We start from the raw sequence: 16,386 nt of genomic DNA, 5'->3' as shown, positions 1-16,386 counted from the left end.
AGGATGAAACAAAACTACACTGCGTCAAAATGGAGCTTTTGCTTGTATCAATTTTTTCGCCATTTTATATTTTGTTTTTGTTTTGGTTTTTTTGTTGCTGTTGTTACAGTTAACGTTGAAATCGGCTCGTTTCGAATGCGAAGCACGACTTTGCGCCCGAAATCAACACCGATTGGGAAGCAAAATCGAAGCATAATTCGATATAAGCCTTGCCGAAGCGTTTTGATCCATCACTCGTTCGCAGTCAATATCGTGTGGCTCTGACTGCCTCGGTGGAGGAGGTTTGATCATAACCGTTTCGGGCCCTTTTTTTCTATCCCCCTCGCAGGCTATCACTCACTGATCAAAAGCGATTCCATGCTCCTGAGTGTGTTTGTGTATGTTTTTGCTTCGTTTTATCCAACGCACATACCCTACGCGTTCGAGTTGCGGCATCCAGAGCCAGATGGATTGGTTGTGTTTGTTCCATCCCGGCCCGCCTTTTCCGGTACCAGATTTCCCGACCCAAAGAGCGGTGAAAAAAAACCCCAAAACTATACCATTATCAGTCACTCTGGTGCCATCGTTAAATGTGCTCTCCTGATTTTTTATATACATTTTTTCTTTGATAGGCCCCTGGAATTCGGGGCATGGATTTTATACTGTGGCTCATCCGGATCGGAGCAATCTGTGATTTATTTTACGCAACATCAAATCGACCCAATAAAATAAAAGCAAAACAACAGCAACATACAGCAACCTTCGGACTCACCGGCCTCAGCGCTCATCCATATTGAGCAGGGATGGACAAGCTGTTTTGATGACGGATTAGATTGTGTATTTCATAAATTTGATCAAGCACTTTAGCAGTGATTTTTATGTGATTGAAGCGCTTGCTTGTCGGGGACGAATTATTGTTTTGGATAATATGGACATTCCATTTGTAAACAATTATGATGCGCTTGATTGAACGCAAAACGTTAACAACATTGAAGCAATAACAATGCGGGGCTTAATATTACAAGCGCGGGACCGTTTTTTTTTCGAAAAATAGAATGAGAGCTCGCAGTATTGTTGGGGTTTAATTGTGAGTCATTCGAATCAAACACTGCATGTAAGTAATTTATAACGCATTTGGTTTGCAGTAAAATCCCATCAGGTTGTCCCATGGTTTAGTTTGGTTTTAGGTACTGGCGCCTAAAGATATGCAACATATTGTGTCGAAAAATCTTCTTCATTTCATGAGGACCTGTTGCTTTCCATGATTATAGAGTAACCCACGTTACTAAACCCCAAGTTAACCGCATAACGCCCCCATGACAACCATAAACTTACCGAGGGACTTAGCATTGCATACTTTCAGGCGGCTAGTCGCACGAAGCAAATGTAAGGCCTGTTTACACGATGTGAAGCAATGGGACGTCGTATAATTACCTTTTTTCGATGTTTAATTTAAACTTTTATTCACCTACGGAAAAAACACATCTTAAGTAAATAAAGTATATTGTTTCAATTGAATTTTAATGCACCTCCAAAAAGTTTCAAAAAAGCTCATAAACACAACCGGCGTCTTGCTCATCCGTACCATTCGCTCAAATGGCACTGTTTGCTCGGGTGGAAAATCGTATTGAAGCAACATTAAGCTGCTCGATCGACACAAAGAAACGACCGTAGCATAGAAGACGCAACAACCACTTAAACGCAAAATCATCAGCAATTTGTGGAACGAAGCTCGGAACATTGAATGTGCTAAAGCGAATCAAATAAAACACACCCTCGCATCGCTTAGATCACCGCAAAAAAAAACAGAAACAGAAAACCCCCATCCCAACGTTGGGCTGGCCCAAACTGAGTACTGCAGCTACTAGAGCCCGCATATGGGGAGTAGAGGATGGCATTATCGTAGGGCCAAAAGAAGAACAGAAGAACATATAACATCACTCTAATACAATGTATACACCATATTGTACGTATGTGTGTGTATGTGTGTGTGGGTGTGGGTGTGTGCGTTTCTGGGAAAGGCCTGTCCATCAGCTAAAACAACCCACAAACGCCAAGCCAGAAGTTTAGGACGTCTCTCGCTCTTTTTTTTGCGGATGGCGCTCACCACCGTACACAAGCACAAGCGGTGCAAAGCATCGCCGAAAGGTATGCAAATGTTAATATTTTAACACCACCTTCGAAATCGCCGGAAGCGGCATTGATGAGGGTTGGGTGAATGTGCACACCGGAAGCGGCAGCTCGGGCGCCGAACGAACGACACAGCATCCATTACAATTATGAACAATTTGCGTGTTGAGGCCGGGGATCGGGCCATCCCTTATGGCTCTATTAACGGACGAAGTTCGGAATATGTGTGTGTGTGTGTGTGTGGAAAACAACAGAATAAAAGGAAAACAAGGCAAAAAAGACGAAATCGCGTCAGGGAAAAGCACGCGTGTGGTTGGGCCTTGGGCTAAAGTACGCACTGAATCTGTTTGCCTGCGGAAGCCTCTGCTGCTGCTGCTGCTGCTGCTTTGTAATTCCGTTTGAAGTGAAACCACACATTAGGACGGAAATGGTGAAGCGTATTTTGATTTGATTGGCGGTTTTCCGACATCATGCAAATCTCATCGTTCGCTGGCCATATTCCACCAGCACCAAACGTGGGAATGGTGGCCAACGTTTTGGTACGTCAAACGGAAACGTTAAATAAAAGAAGCCTGCCACCGGTAGGGGTAGTTGGTAACGGGGTTCGAAGGTACTCGTAAACCATACCGAAGTAAGTTTCTTGGGAGGCACAAATATTTTCCAGCTCGTCCAGCTAGCCAACCACCTCCCTCCTCGTCATCGAACACATGGACTACGGGGGAGCGAGCTGTCAGGAAAAAGCGTAACCTATAATCCCACGCCCAGGGTATCCTTTTTTTAGCTCCCTCTGCGCCACATTACTCTCTTCGCCCGACCGAGAAAAGTTATGCCATGCACTGTGGCCCAACACAGTGAGCGCCGGCCAAAACACCGAACCGCCGTGTGTTTTTGAGTACCTTTGATGATGGCGGATCGTAGCACGGACCCAACACGTTGCCCCCAAAAACAAACGTAAAGATGCCACATGCAAAACGAAAACGAGGACGCCTGTCAAACCCGACCGGTTTCGGTAGAATTGGGTATTGGTGGGAGCAGCAAAACAAATGGAATGTTCCGAAGCGAACAAATGTACCGATCGCGCGGAGTCCCCGGTATGCGAAGTGCGCATTTTTGTGTGGAAAGAGCACCGACCGACGGTTGGCTTTTGAGGTGGGTTCTTTTTTTCTTTCTCTCTCTTTTGCCCTCTTGCCCCATTTCTAGGGCTTTACCGCCTGCGCCGCCGGACCATCGCGCGGCGGAAAAATCCCGGTGGGATTTTCAAATCATCGGAAAAATCATCATGAATTTATGAATGGCTGCAGCAGGACGATGATTCGATTATGATTATTTTTGGGGCCGGTCTGTATGGTGCTTGTGGTCGGTGTGTGTGTGTCTGTGCCGCGTTTCAGGTCAGCTTTTGCCTTCCACTACTCGGTGTTTCGGGACTTCCAAGAAATCGTTGATCGTACGGTCTTTTTAGTTTGTTCTGCTTGGTAGCTTTACAATTTTCTTCGTGTAGCAACTTACAGTGCGGTCCGGGACGCACATTTCCCCGATCGGGGTTGTGGAGTGAAAATTGGGAAAATTCAAAAAAACAAGGGAATATATTGAAAACGGTCTCGGTGGGAAGGTACCACTAGCAGGCTTAGGCAGCAATCGACTGCTCTAGGAAAGAAGACGAGAAAAAGGACACCCCAACGTCGATCAAATAGGAACAAAAAGGAACAGTTTTAAATATTTACGACACCGTCCAGTGGCTTTGTGCCGATTAGTCCATCGGGAGAGATGGAAAATAACATAACAAACAGCAAAGCGAAGAATAAAATGCTCTTATACAATTCCCAGCGGGTCTGGTGGTGGAGGGGGGGAAGTTCTGGGAGTTCTGGGTTTGGTAAATGTCGCCAGGGAAAAATGGTGTGAAAAATGGGTTTTTGTGTAGCTGGAACTTGTAGCAAAAAGGGAAGCACCCGAAAAACCTCCTGTTGGGCGCTGCGAAGAGCGCTTTAATGCGAAAACGATGTTGCTAAGATAGGTTTGTACCCCGGCGAAGTTAATCCTGAATGGCGAAGGTGTTACAGAGTTTCAAAACGTAATGCTTTTTACAACGGAAATACGATTTTGGAGTTATGTTGGACACGTAAATACTGGTTTTCTGACTAATTTGTTTGATTTAATTATTTATGCTGCAAATTTGGGCGCTTATTAGATTTTTTTTAATCAAGAATTTTATGCCCAGAGCTTGAGTACTGATCACGGAGCTAGTGAACTAATGGGAATGCTTTCTACATCATTCGACAGCTCGGCATGGTCTGATAGTGATTAATATTGATCTTATGCAAATTGGGCCGAAATCATTATGTTGTACGTTGTACACAACGAAGCCCTTGCTAATTGTTTCCTGTTTACTAATCAGTTGTGTTTAACACGACGTGAGTGATAACGTGTTTATTTGAGTGTCTTTTGATGAATGTTGGTAATGTATCCGTGAAATAACCTAATAGAAACGAAGCGTTTTTCTTAGCATTTAGTGATTTGTTAATACATTGTTTAACGATGAAAGATGATTTGCTAAGCATGCTATAGTTGACAGACAATTGAACAATAAACTCGTCCAAAGACGTCAAATTTATGCGTCAAACGGTTGCTATCACAAAGAAAACGCCTAAAGTTATGCAATCAGTAGTAACAAGGTTTTTTCTACCAGTTTATATATTCTTTTGTGTCCTTTTCTTCTTTAACAGCAGTGAGATGCTGCTATTAAACTTTTGTTGTACTTATGAAATCTTATTATAGTATTAATTTAATATATGTATTTTATATTAGCGAAGAAAAGCCAGGCCGTATTACTTTAATCAATGTATTACAAAGCTTAGTATGATGTACAGAAACTTTTAACAAGAATTAAATACTTGCCTAACGCGGAAGTTACTTGTTGTATTAACGCTTAGAGCAAAAGCTTCCTGTTAGAAACCATCCACCGGTGGTGTTGAATTGCGGTGGATTGTATTAAAACTTTTAATTCAATCCAGAAGCAAGCCTCATGCCCCGTAATACCTAAGTCAACCGTCTTTAAGTGGTGGCTTACTGTAACGGGAGTCCTTAGGATCATAAATACCGACCAAGTGCTTCCAATTTGCATGTGTGTGCAGAAAGTCATTCGTGACCTTTCACTGTGCCCTCCGTACGCTCCGGGCAGGGTTGTGAAAGCAGTATCCAGGAAGGTTCTTCCCTAACGCTCCGAGGAGATGCTGCGTTTTCAAGGTTTTTGTACCGCCGGGAGCTGTGCAGGGTGTGCGGGAAGGTATTTGGCAGGGTATTGGGTTTTGGGCTTTCGGGTAGATGAAGAAATATGCAAATTCATCGCTCCGTATTTCGCTTACCGAGCAATTGATTTATCCATTGCCGGGCGCTTGCTTTCGACAGCACCGGCAAAGGACGCATTTATTTCCTTGTCTTTCGATTCCACGGCTCAATCTTCCCTCGGGACGTGGAACGTGTGAACCGACGCGGTATGTGTGTGTGTGTGTGTGAGAGAGCGAGAGGACAGGAAACAAGGGCAAAGATGCTTCTGAAGGGAGCTTATCTTTTAAAAAGCCAAAGCAAACGTGCAGCCGAGGCATGCCGGGCTTGCAGAACTGGAGATGGTTTTTAATTTCTTCTGTTCGCAAAGCTTTAGCGCTTGTATTTCCTGCAGGAATTCAAACAAAAACGAAGTGAACGGGGCGAACAGGAAATGAAATGGCGTAAGGTAAGCGGGCCCGGTATCCAAATGGAAACGAATGATTTTGCTTCTCCGAATTGATTATCGATCACTTCTTCACATTGCATCGCATTAACGAGGCGCGAGGCGGGAGGAGGAGGCTGTTCTTATCAGGCACGGGGTCGTGGGGGGTTGGCTTATGTGGGTTAGGAATTCGCTTTCCCGAAATTGATGCGAAGCTGTACCCCCTTTTGGGCTAGGCCGGTTGGGACAGCTGCCTGGAAGATTAATGGGGAAGTTGAGCATCAGCAGCAGCAGCAGCAGCAGCAAGAACAGGCAGGCGGATTGTGACTGATGTAAGGATATGCTGCCAGCGAGTTTTTGTGACCCTTTGTACTTTTTCTTTATCATGCCTGTTTTGTTTTTTTTTTGGTTCGGGGTTTCCTGTTCCTTTTTTTTCCTCTTGCGATCGTTTCCTTTGAAGCATTCGGGTTAAGCATGTGTTTAATTCCGCAGTGTCACAATGGCGTGTTTGACTCGATGATAAATCTTTCCTGTTTCGCCTGGTTAATATTCTCCCGGGAGGAGATCGTTTTATTGGCCCGTGATTTCGGGGCAGGGTCGTTAAATGTAAGACACCGTCTGGCAGGACGTGGTATGCGGAAGGATGGTACACAGAATGGGATAATAATTTGCCTTGTTTTTATGGTGACCTTTCTTGTTCCCTTCAGTCTCTCTTTGTCTCGCTTTCACACCGTCCCAGTATTCTTCATACAAGCGTGCCGGTGTAGCCGATACTTCGACACAAAGAATGACTGGCCCGCCGTGTTGTGATAAATATTTAAAACATTCGGGTCGACCTGAGACACGAGATAAAGCTCTTTTAAAATAATTTCAAACACTTTTTCATGCGTATCCTACTGCTTGTAACCAAACCAATCATAAAGCAATGGCTGAAGCATCCTTCGAAAGAATGCTTTGTATCGTTTAAAGGTGCTCTTAGGCACGGAGTAACTTTAATCACGTTCCAAGTACCGCTAGGTTACTTGGAACGCATTGCTCTGTTTTCGTTGGTATACTTGATGAAGTTTAGTTTTCTATTCGCTACGTTAGTCTGTTAATTTGTCAAACAATCAAAATTACTCCGAACGGCTATCAGTTACAATATTGCAGTCATCCTTCACGGCATGGACACCAAAAGGCGCATGGTAAAGTCCATAACAAGCAGAAATAGTTTCGAAAATTGCCTAACTTTAGGCGTATTGTTTTATGGTTTGCATGCTTTATGACAAATTCACTAGGACAAACAAGAATGCCAGCAGTGCTTACAATAACTAAGCTTGTTATAACTTTCTATTCAACTTTCTAATCCTTTCAAGCCTTGCCGAACATTCTTCAGGTTCGAAAAGAAGTGCTCCCCCTCCCCGAACCGTGGCGAGACCTCCTTTGCATACAAATCCTTTCATGTCACCTAGCCAAAAGCTAACGCCACTGTCGGTACGACGTTATTGTAAATGAACCCGTGTACTCACGCTCCTCATCTCAACAGCATCCCCAAGCGAACTGTGTGCCATTCCTGTGCTATGTGAACCGGACGTTTTTTTTTTTTGCTGCTCACAGCAGCCGGACGTGGCACACTCATAAAACTGTCACCGGAAGCAACTGTCGTGGCCGGTTCACGGAGTTCACGATGCGGACAAAAACTTTCGTAAAATTAATTCCATTCAAGGGGCAGAACAAAGGAGAGTACAAGTGAGACAACAAACACAGCAACAGCGGCAAAAGCCAATGGGAAGGACTTCAAACCAGCGCGTTCAGCCGTCGAACGGGACGAGTGCGTGCATACTTGCAGGCGGTTAATTTTACTACCGCGTGCGGCACTGGAACGGGACGACGCAGTTTACGACGCTTTGAAGGCGGCGGTGATGCTGTGTACTTGCCGCTTTGTGATTATATCCAGAGCATCCGGCGGGCGGCCTGGTTCTGTCTAAACCTTCGGACAGATTGCATTCCACACCGTATGGGCCGGAGGGGTGGTTAGTGTTAAAGTTTGCTGCTAAACTCACCCGCTCCTTGGGTATGGCCACTGTGCCTCCACTTCCCTCCCGCTTTTGGAACATGTTTCGGGCGTACGGCCAAAATCGTTTCCCCTTGGCTTTGGGGAGGGGGTATGGGTTTGTCTCGCGCTTATACATGTGTCAGTGCAGGAGTTTAACCTAATTATTCTACAAAACCATCCCATGGCATGGTATGGGGATGTATAATTTGGCCCCGGTGGGCGGTGGTCGTTGGAGATTGGGAAGTGGCGGCAGAGAACCATCCCATGCTCTGGTGGCATTACCCATGGGGATGGGGATATCTTTCAACGATCCGGAAAACCGCCGGTTGAAAAATTCGCTAGAAGTGGGAGAAAAATTAAAATAAAGTACCAACATTCCACACAACCAATTAAAAAGAAACAACAAACTTCTCGTCCACCCTGCCCCATTGTCCTCAAAATCCTTGCGGACGTGGACTGATTGATAATTAATGTTTATACAAAGCGAGATGCTTCAATGATGCTAGGGGTGGAAATTGGGCTGGAGGGTAGGGAAGAGAGGAGGAAGGGGGGGGGGGGGGTCAACAAACGTCCTCCAAATAATCCTCTTTGTTTTTTTTGCTTTCTTTTTTCCCCTTGGTTGCTGCAATCATCCTAATACGTACGAGGTTCAAACTGGAGCCAAAAAGTCAAATGCGGATGACAAGCAGAACCCAGTTCTACTCTACTCCCTATGGTCGAAATTTTATAGCACACAAACACACATACACACATACAAACTAACTCACGAAGAACTGCACTGGAAAGCGTTTGTCAAACGATTTGAACAGAATAAAACAGTGGAAATCCACTCGGAGAAAGCACAGCCCGACGGCCCACGGACATGGTGCTTTCCATCTGGATCATGTATGCATATTTGCTGGCGGATATAACGCTTAACCCATGCCAGCGGCACCACCCAGCACGGGTCAGCTCGGGGTGGCCTAGTTTAGTGTGGCAATCGCATCGCTATGCACATTGCATACATAAAGGCGGAAACGGATGTACTATTCGGTGCCGCTTAAGTACACACACCACACACCCGTTTAAGGGTGCCCCACACACTCACACACACACACACACACACTGTCAATTTGGGGAAAAATCGTTTGCCAACAGTTTTCTGTCCAGTGGCACAAGAAATCAGTATCTCTTTGCACAAAATGTATAGTCCCCCCTTCCGCAAAGCAAAAAAAAAACACCGGAACACAGAAATCCTTTCACTAATAGAGCCGCAGTGCAGCATGTACCAAACTCCGCTCTAGATCAGCGCCGAACGTGTAAAAAGTGATCCACACACCGGTCAACGTGCCGGTGTAAGATGCGATAGAGCACATCGAAAAAGTCAAATGTTAATCAACCGTTACAGTGTGCCGCCGCCGCCAGCCCTGACTTGTTGCGGAACGTTGTGCAGCAATCCGGCCGCCCGGAGCCAACGTACTTCCACCCATCCCACAGAAGGGCCGGATGCTAATGGAGTATGTAATGTTCGGTCCCCGGGATCATCGCCACCTCGTTCGGCTATCGTTATCGTTTAAGCATGGTTGATGATTTTTTTATTCAACGTTATCGATAGTACGCGCGAAGCAAAGCGACCAGAAGTGACGTAGGAAGGAAGTGGAAGGATAGAAGGGCCAACGAAAAAAAAAGAAGGCCCTAGCATGCCGATGCCGCTGATGATGATGATGGGAAGCGGACAACGAATATCTTGGCAGCCCCCTTAAGCTGGCCGAGATAACTGTTTGGATAGATGAAATGAGGTTATGAAATATGCAAAGCATCGCCATTCCGATGCAGTGGGATGCGAACCAGCAGGAACGTCACCGCACACTCCTTGCGCGCAAGGTTTCCGGCTTTTTTTCCGGCTTCCCCCTTTATTTCCTCCCGTTGTTGTTGCTGTTGTTGATGTGGGCGGTTGGCAAAGGTGAGACTTGATGCTTCGGATATTGAAATCCGGTTCGCTTTAACCACCGTACACTTTATCGTCAGCCACGGTATATATTCATGGGGAAATCCCATTCCATGCTGCCCATCTTTTGTGAATGCCATCTTTAGAACGGTAACACGGGGATTGTGTCTTCCGGTAAAAGCACCCATTCAAGCAGCAATGTGTATGCTGAAGCAGATGTGTAAACATTGACCCGGGAACAGAATGCATCCATTCAGTGCAGTAAATCAAAAGGCTTTGCAGCGCAAACATGTGACGTTTTGTGATGTGGAGGATGTATGTGTGTGTGTGTGTGTGTGTTTTCCAATTTTTAATACACAACGTTAATTACTGCACCCATTTCGTGGGTACACACGCTGTGTGCGGGCTTTGACATTTACCGGCACCCCGGTTGGCCAGCTCTATAAAATGGGAACTTCCGGAGCAGAACAGGCGTAGTTGTACGTTGGTGTTTCGCGTGACCGGAAGTCCCCGGAAGCTGGGTCCGTTTTCTTTAAGACATGGAACCCTTGGCGTGTGAAGTGACGGAACCGAGTTACTTTGAGCGTTTAACAGTGTGTAACTGCTTGTCCCGTTACCATTTTTAACTTTGCCTTTCGCACCGACCCGTCCCACATTTACAGGTGTCCAACGATCCAACTGGCATGGCTGGATGGTTGTGAACGTGACAGTAGCAGGTGCAGCAGCAGCAGCAGCTTGGACCGCCTGGCCGGCGTGCCGTCGGAGGGCCACGGCAATGGTCTGCACCGTGGCCACCGTCGGTTGGGATAGTGCGAGCAGCAACGAGCCCGCTTCCGAAGCATGCTAGTACCGCATCCGCTTCCGACTACGGTCCAACAACGATCGCGTTGCCAATGAAGGCACTCGGGAGACGCGCGGACGGACGGCAACACGATCGGCAACTGACGGTAGTCTTCCTGCTTCTCACGCTATGGCTCTCCGGTACGAGCAGAATGTTGCCACCGTTTGGGGTGGCGGGCACCGGCACCGGACCCGCCGGCTCCCTCAACAACATCACCTATAGCAACAGCTTGGTCAAGACGAAGTATGGACCACTGCGGGGTATCGTCTTCCGGACGGTGCCGGTGGTCGTCGAGGGCTTCCTGGGTGTACCGTACGCGTCCCCTCCAATCGGCAGTCTGCGGTAAGATGCTCAAACAGTATGCGTACGGGTGATGGGCGCGTGTGCTCTAGCTCCATTTCTTCCAACAGGTACATGCCTCCGGTTACGCCATCTACCTGGAAATCTCCCCGTTTGGTCGATCGGTTCGCCCCAGTGTGTCCGCAAAAGTTGCCGAAGCTAGACGGTACCGATGCGGGAGTGCTTGGGGACCTGCCAATCGATCGACTGAAGCAACTCCGACGGTTAGTGCCGACACTGGTCAACCAGTCGGAGGACTGTCTGTATCTGAATCTGTACGTGCCACACGCAGGTAAGTGACGCAGGTGACACCCGTTACAGGACGCAACGCGGAAAAGTCAGCCACGGGTACGGCCTCAATTCCGTAGTGCATTGCAGTGTAGAACGTTACAAGCACGACTGCAAGCATTGTGGGAGTGAAGTCGCCCGATGGAATACAGCAACGAATACGGCCGTCCAATTATCCCCCCTCGGAACAAAGCACATCGACTGTCAACGATTCTCAATTTCCTAATTTTGATTCACCCTAAATACACCCACCGATTGCGCGACACGCTAGATGAGACCGCTCATCGGCCGGATCACCTCAAACCATCAATTGTATATATCCATGGCGAGTCCTACGAGTGGAACTCCGGCAACCATTACGATGGTTCGACGCTTGCAATGAACGGGAATGTTATCGTAGTTACAATAAATTTTAGGCTAGGAGTTTTAGGTAAGTGTCCACTCGGTCCCCCACTCACATTCCCCTCCCCAGTGGCCATGGGGACCAACTGTGCTCATCAGCAAAAAGTTCGCTAGATAAATACCTTCATTTGAAGTTTTTTTTTTTCGCTCCAGCGAAAGTTGCGAATAAAGCTTACGAACTTCGGCAGCAGGTGTGGTTGTGTTTTTGTTTTGTGGAAACTTATTGCCCGTAGAACAAAGACCGTGGACATTTTTATGAAGTTTACGAAGAGGCAAATAGCAAACGACACATCTGTTCGGTACTGGTGACACGGTTTGGGATCGAAAAGCGTACAAATTGATACTGTGTTCCGAACAAAGGGAAAGAGGAAGAGAAAGAGGGAGAGAGAACAAAAAAAGTTGTTGATATGTTTATCCATAGCACGTAGCTCAAGGACTCGCATAAATTGAGTTGTATGTTGTTTGTGGTTGTAACAAACTTTCACCGAACGGTCATCATCAATGGACAATTGCGCTGCACGGCTAATAGTGCGATACGGAAGTGATTACTTGGAGGGACTCGGATGCAAATTTTGCATTGCATTAAAATGCATGAGAGAAAATCTTCGTTATGGTTGATGGATCTATTGGAAAAGGGTGTACAGCGAATAATGAGTTGAGTTTAATGAGTTGAGAAACAAATTAAACACAGAAACTAGAGTAATAAACAAGTCGACCTAATTAGCTACGCGCTATTAGTGCATTCTTGTTTGCTGCCGCTGAAATGTGGTTCGGGTTGATAGACGCCTAACAGTATGCAATAGAGTTTTTTGGGATGATCTACGATCCACAAAGGGAATACAACAAACGTATTTGTCGCTCTCCGCTACGTTACAACTAATAACCCGAAGAAAATAAATTGCATATTGTTAGGCGTGAACACCCAAGTACACAGCAGCAGCGACTAATGAAGAACATTGAGCATAATATGCTTATACATATGTACCGACACGAAAACCTTATTTTACATGAAAACGGTATAATAATTCCGGGAAGCTTTCCATTCTATAGAAGCACTCAACAATTAAAAAAATGTGATAATAATGAGTAATTGGAAAAAATAGCTCTTATTGAAATGGTTACCATGAAGATTGTAAGCTTTGCGATATTAATTCTAGTAATAAATTAATTACAGCTCTGTTGCAACCCTTCCGTGAGCTAGGGTCGGTTTCACGGAAGTAGACCGTCGATTAAAAGCTACGTAATGGCCAAGTATTCGAACAAATGTACTAACCCGATACATGGTACACGGTTCGACCGAACAGATACACACTACATCTATACCACATTCGTATCATCCAAACTTCAAACGACCATTTCCAGTTAAAAAGGAAAGCGTATGAACAGTAAATAATTCAAAGTAGTTTCCTTCCCTTTCATTTCCGCCTTTTCTTTGCTTACATTACAACTTGTGCACTTCGGTCAGCATGGCAACGAAGCGTAACAAAACCAATGTCCGCTTGGTAGCATGAAATCTTGCAAATTAGCGAGATCATTATCTGGTGGGAAGAATTTTTTTGTTGTTCATTGTGCGTTTGCTCCACTGTCACGGTTTTGCTCACTGTTCCGAGCACACGATAGTACGATGGTCGTGTGAACGTTTGAAGCAATATTGCACCGTGAGATGGGTGATGCAATGAAGGGAAGAATTCAAATAAAGCTCAACCGACGTTGTTTCCCCGCGCCACCAACTGATGAGTGCCGTTGGCATACCATGGTGTACACTAACCGACCAACTAGTCAACTAACCATTTTCTGTCCATTTGCCTGCTTCGTAACGCTCATTTGCAAAGGTTTTTTGAAAACTGGTGCTAAGGGAAGTGCTCAAGGCAACTTCGGGCTGATGGATCTTGTGGCCGGTCTGCACTGGTTGCGAGAGAACTTGGTCGCGTTCGGGGGTGACCCGGCAAAGATTACGCTAATGGGTCACGGGACCGGTGCGGCCCTCGCCAACATCCTCGCGGTGTCGCCGGTGGCAGGAGGTAAGCTTGTTGATTCCCGTATAACCGACGGCACCTTTACCTTTACCGAGCTACCGTTTTGTTCTTCCGCTTTCGACAGATCTGATCCATCGTGTGGTGCTGCTGAGCGGTTCCGCACTCTCACCGTGGGCCATCCAGCGGGATCCACTGTCCGTGAAGCGCAAAGTAGCTCAACAGACCTCATGCACGGGCGACGTGGTGAACGAAGATTTGGCCCCCTGTTTGCGGACCAAACCACTAGCGGAGCTTATGAATATATCGTTGAGTAGTCCTAGGTAAGTGTTCAGTTTTTTGTTTGTTTGTTTGTTTGTTCGTATGTTTACGTGTAACGTGTACACCGGTTGTTGTCTTGTCAACCATCAAACCAAGCCGAAGGTGTTTGGTATCTAGGCGGTAAACTTGTGCTCCGTTGACGATGAAACCCAACAGCCCATTAGCTTTACATCATAAATGTTTCATGGAGTCCTCGGAGTGTTTATACTTTTAATTACAGGGTCGACACGGTCACAAATCGGCCCCGTAATCCCCATTCCGGAAGCACATTTGTCAGAAGGGTACCCTTTTGGCAACAGCGGCACCAACAGAACGAAAGTTATGGTACGATGCCATCATTATTATTTTATGCGAGTTTTGCCGAAGTATTTGACCGGTGATTCTGATGTGGTTTATTATTATTTCAAATGTTTTGTGGGTCTATTAAGGTGTATCACTTTTGCATGGGCAATTATTGAACTGTTTGTTGGGTGATTAGTGGTTAAATGTAGCAAATTAATAAAGCTGTTTCAGAACCGCGCTGATGGGTTTGGTTTGAAAAGTTGTGCAAATTGCATACTTCTGGGCGATTAACAAATAATTATCAATTATTATTATTTTCATCAACTTTGTGCTATTGATATGGGCACTTCACGAATAAACAGGAAAGTTTTTAAAACTCTAAAGACTGACGTAGGCTAAAAAGTGCCCATCAGTCAATATTGATTGCATACTTTCCGGCGTTAGGCGTTAACATAAGACAAAAAGAGAAATGGACTAATTACTTCGTTCGTCCATAAAAGTTAAGTTAAATACTGAAAAATGCAGTGTTATTTGAATGTACCCAACTTTAATATTCATTATAGAATTACGACAAACTTGTAACACGTTTTTGAAAGGTGGTCAAGGTGCTTTATATTAAAAAAGTATCACCGTAATACAGACTACAGGGAATATTAGTAGCGTAAAATTTAAACTTATTCCCCCGATAAATTCCTCGAGGTTGCTTTGCGATTTGCCTACACTGCCAGTTTGAATATTCCACTCCCTCGCTGAAATCATCCCCAAACAGTACTGATAACGGAACTAATTAAAATGCACCAAACGCAAATAATTACTCCGCGCCCGACTTTTTTGTTGTTGCCTTTTTCCTTGAAACAGATAAAAGTGCCATTTCCGTACCTTTTATTCCATTACTATATTGCAAACAAAAGTGCAAATCAACCCAAAATCGAAAACGCCTGACGCTTTTTTAGCCGATTGCTCAGATTACACAGAACTTGGGCAACTCACGACTTTATCGAACTGGCAGTTGTGTGGGTTTCACTTTAGGGCAGTAAATAGAAATTATTAACGGAGAAAAAAGTAAATAAAAACTGCTCACATTGCGAAGGGAAAGGCTAGTGGCGGAGAGCAAATATCAACAAACTCCTACTGATAATTATTATCTTGTGCTGATTTTTAATTTCCTTCCTCTCATTTCTACCGCTCGCGGCGAAACAGATTTTTGCCAGGATTTGCACCGTTTGTCGACGGAACCGTCATAACACCGGCCAAGGCGGCCGTTATTAATAATCTTAAAATACCGACCGACTCCGCGATCGCCAGGTAGGACGATGTTTACGATGATGATGGTAATGATGATGCTGATGATGATGTTAGGCGGGCCTCCAACCGACCTTTATGACCTTTTCTTCACGCGCGTAACTTTAGCCTATCCGTGCAAAAGTTTCGTACTAACCTCTGCCTGTCTACACTTCCAGTACCAGCGGCATCGAGTTCAGCAACTTCCACAAGCAGGACGTCCTGTTCGGGCTGACAACGTACGAGTCCTACCTCGAACTGACGGCCGCTGATCTCGAGTTCGGTTTCAACGAAACCAAGCGCGACCGCATCCTGCGCACCTTCGTACGCAACACCTACCGGTACCATCTGAACGAGATCTATTCCGCGCTGAAGGTAAGAACCGAACCCTCCAGTTCCGTGTATCGTGAGCGTTCGCGCGAGCTGCGGTTGAGCCGCAACCCAAGCACACCGAAACCACAGTCAAAGTGAGAGCGTAAACTATCTTTAAGCAAATTCGGTTGAATTCCTCCCCTTGAAGTTCCGTGTGCAGCCGAGCGCTATAATCTCACAACCGTGTATAAAAAAAAACACTCCGAAACGTTAATGTTGGTGAATAATGAAAAGAAAACTTGGCGGTGGTTTCCAAAACGAGGCTACGGGGAGTATAGAAGGAACCATGCGGCTTATTTCACTGCTTCCGGTCGCTCGTTTAAATCAATAACAAGCAAATTTTATTATTTAGCAGCAAAGCAAGGCAAGGTCGAACATTTTAAACGTATCGAAGCCTAATCGAAGCAGGCTTTTGGTAAAGTAAAAGATTGCAATGTGGATTTAACGGAAGGTGCAGGGTTAGTTGCCCAAAGCTTTTATTACATATCGTAATTCCGATATTAGATGACATAC

The 16,386-nt window shown here is 45.6% G+C and overlaps 1 protein-coding gene across 1 annotated transcript in view; it reads left to right on the top strand.

Moving 5' to 3' along the window:
• Positions 1–16,386, top strand: part of LOC128305157 (uncharacterized) — a 41,779-nt gene that overhangs the window by 19,886 nt on the left and 5,507 nt on the right. Inside the window, exons 2-8 of the mRNA XM_053042481.1 lie at positions 10,437–10,957; positions 11,026–11,246; positions 11,514–11,672; positions 13,477–13,665; positions 13,745–13,940; positions 15,421–15,525; positions 15,681–15,876. Of these exons, the coding sequence (XP_052898441.1) occupies positions 10,668–10,957; positions 11,026–11,246; positions 11,514–11,672; positions 13,477–13,665; positions 13,745–13,940; positions 15,421–15,525; positions 15,681–15,876 (1,356 nt within the window). The 5' untranslated portion in view covers positions 10,437–10,667. The remainder of the gene's footprint in view (positions 1–10,436; positions 10,958–11,025; positions 11,247–11,513; positions 11,673–13,476; positions 13,666–13,744; positions 13,941–15,420; positions 15,526–15,680; positions 15,877–16,386) is intronic.

The sequence above is a fragment of the Anopheles moucheti genome, chromosome 2, assembly GCF_943734755.1.
Source record: "Anopheles moucheti chromosome 2, idAnoMoucSN_F20_07, whole genome shotgun sequence".
Taxonomy (NCBI): Eukaryota; Metazoa; Arthropoda; class Insecta; order Diptera; family Culicidae; genus Anopheles; species Anopheles moucheti.
Note: the sequence above shows the minus strand (reverse complement) of the source record. Positions and strands in the feature narration are given on the sequence as shown.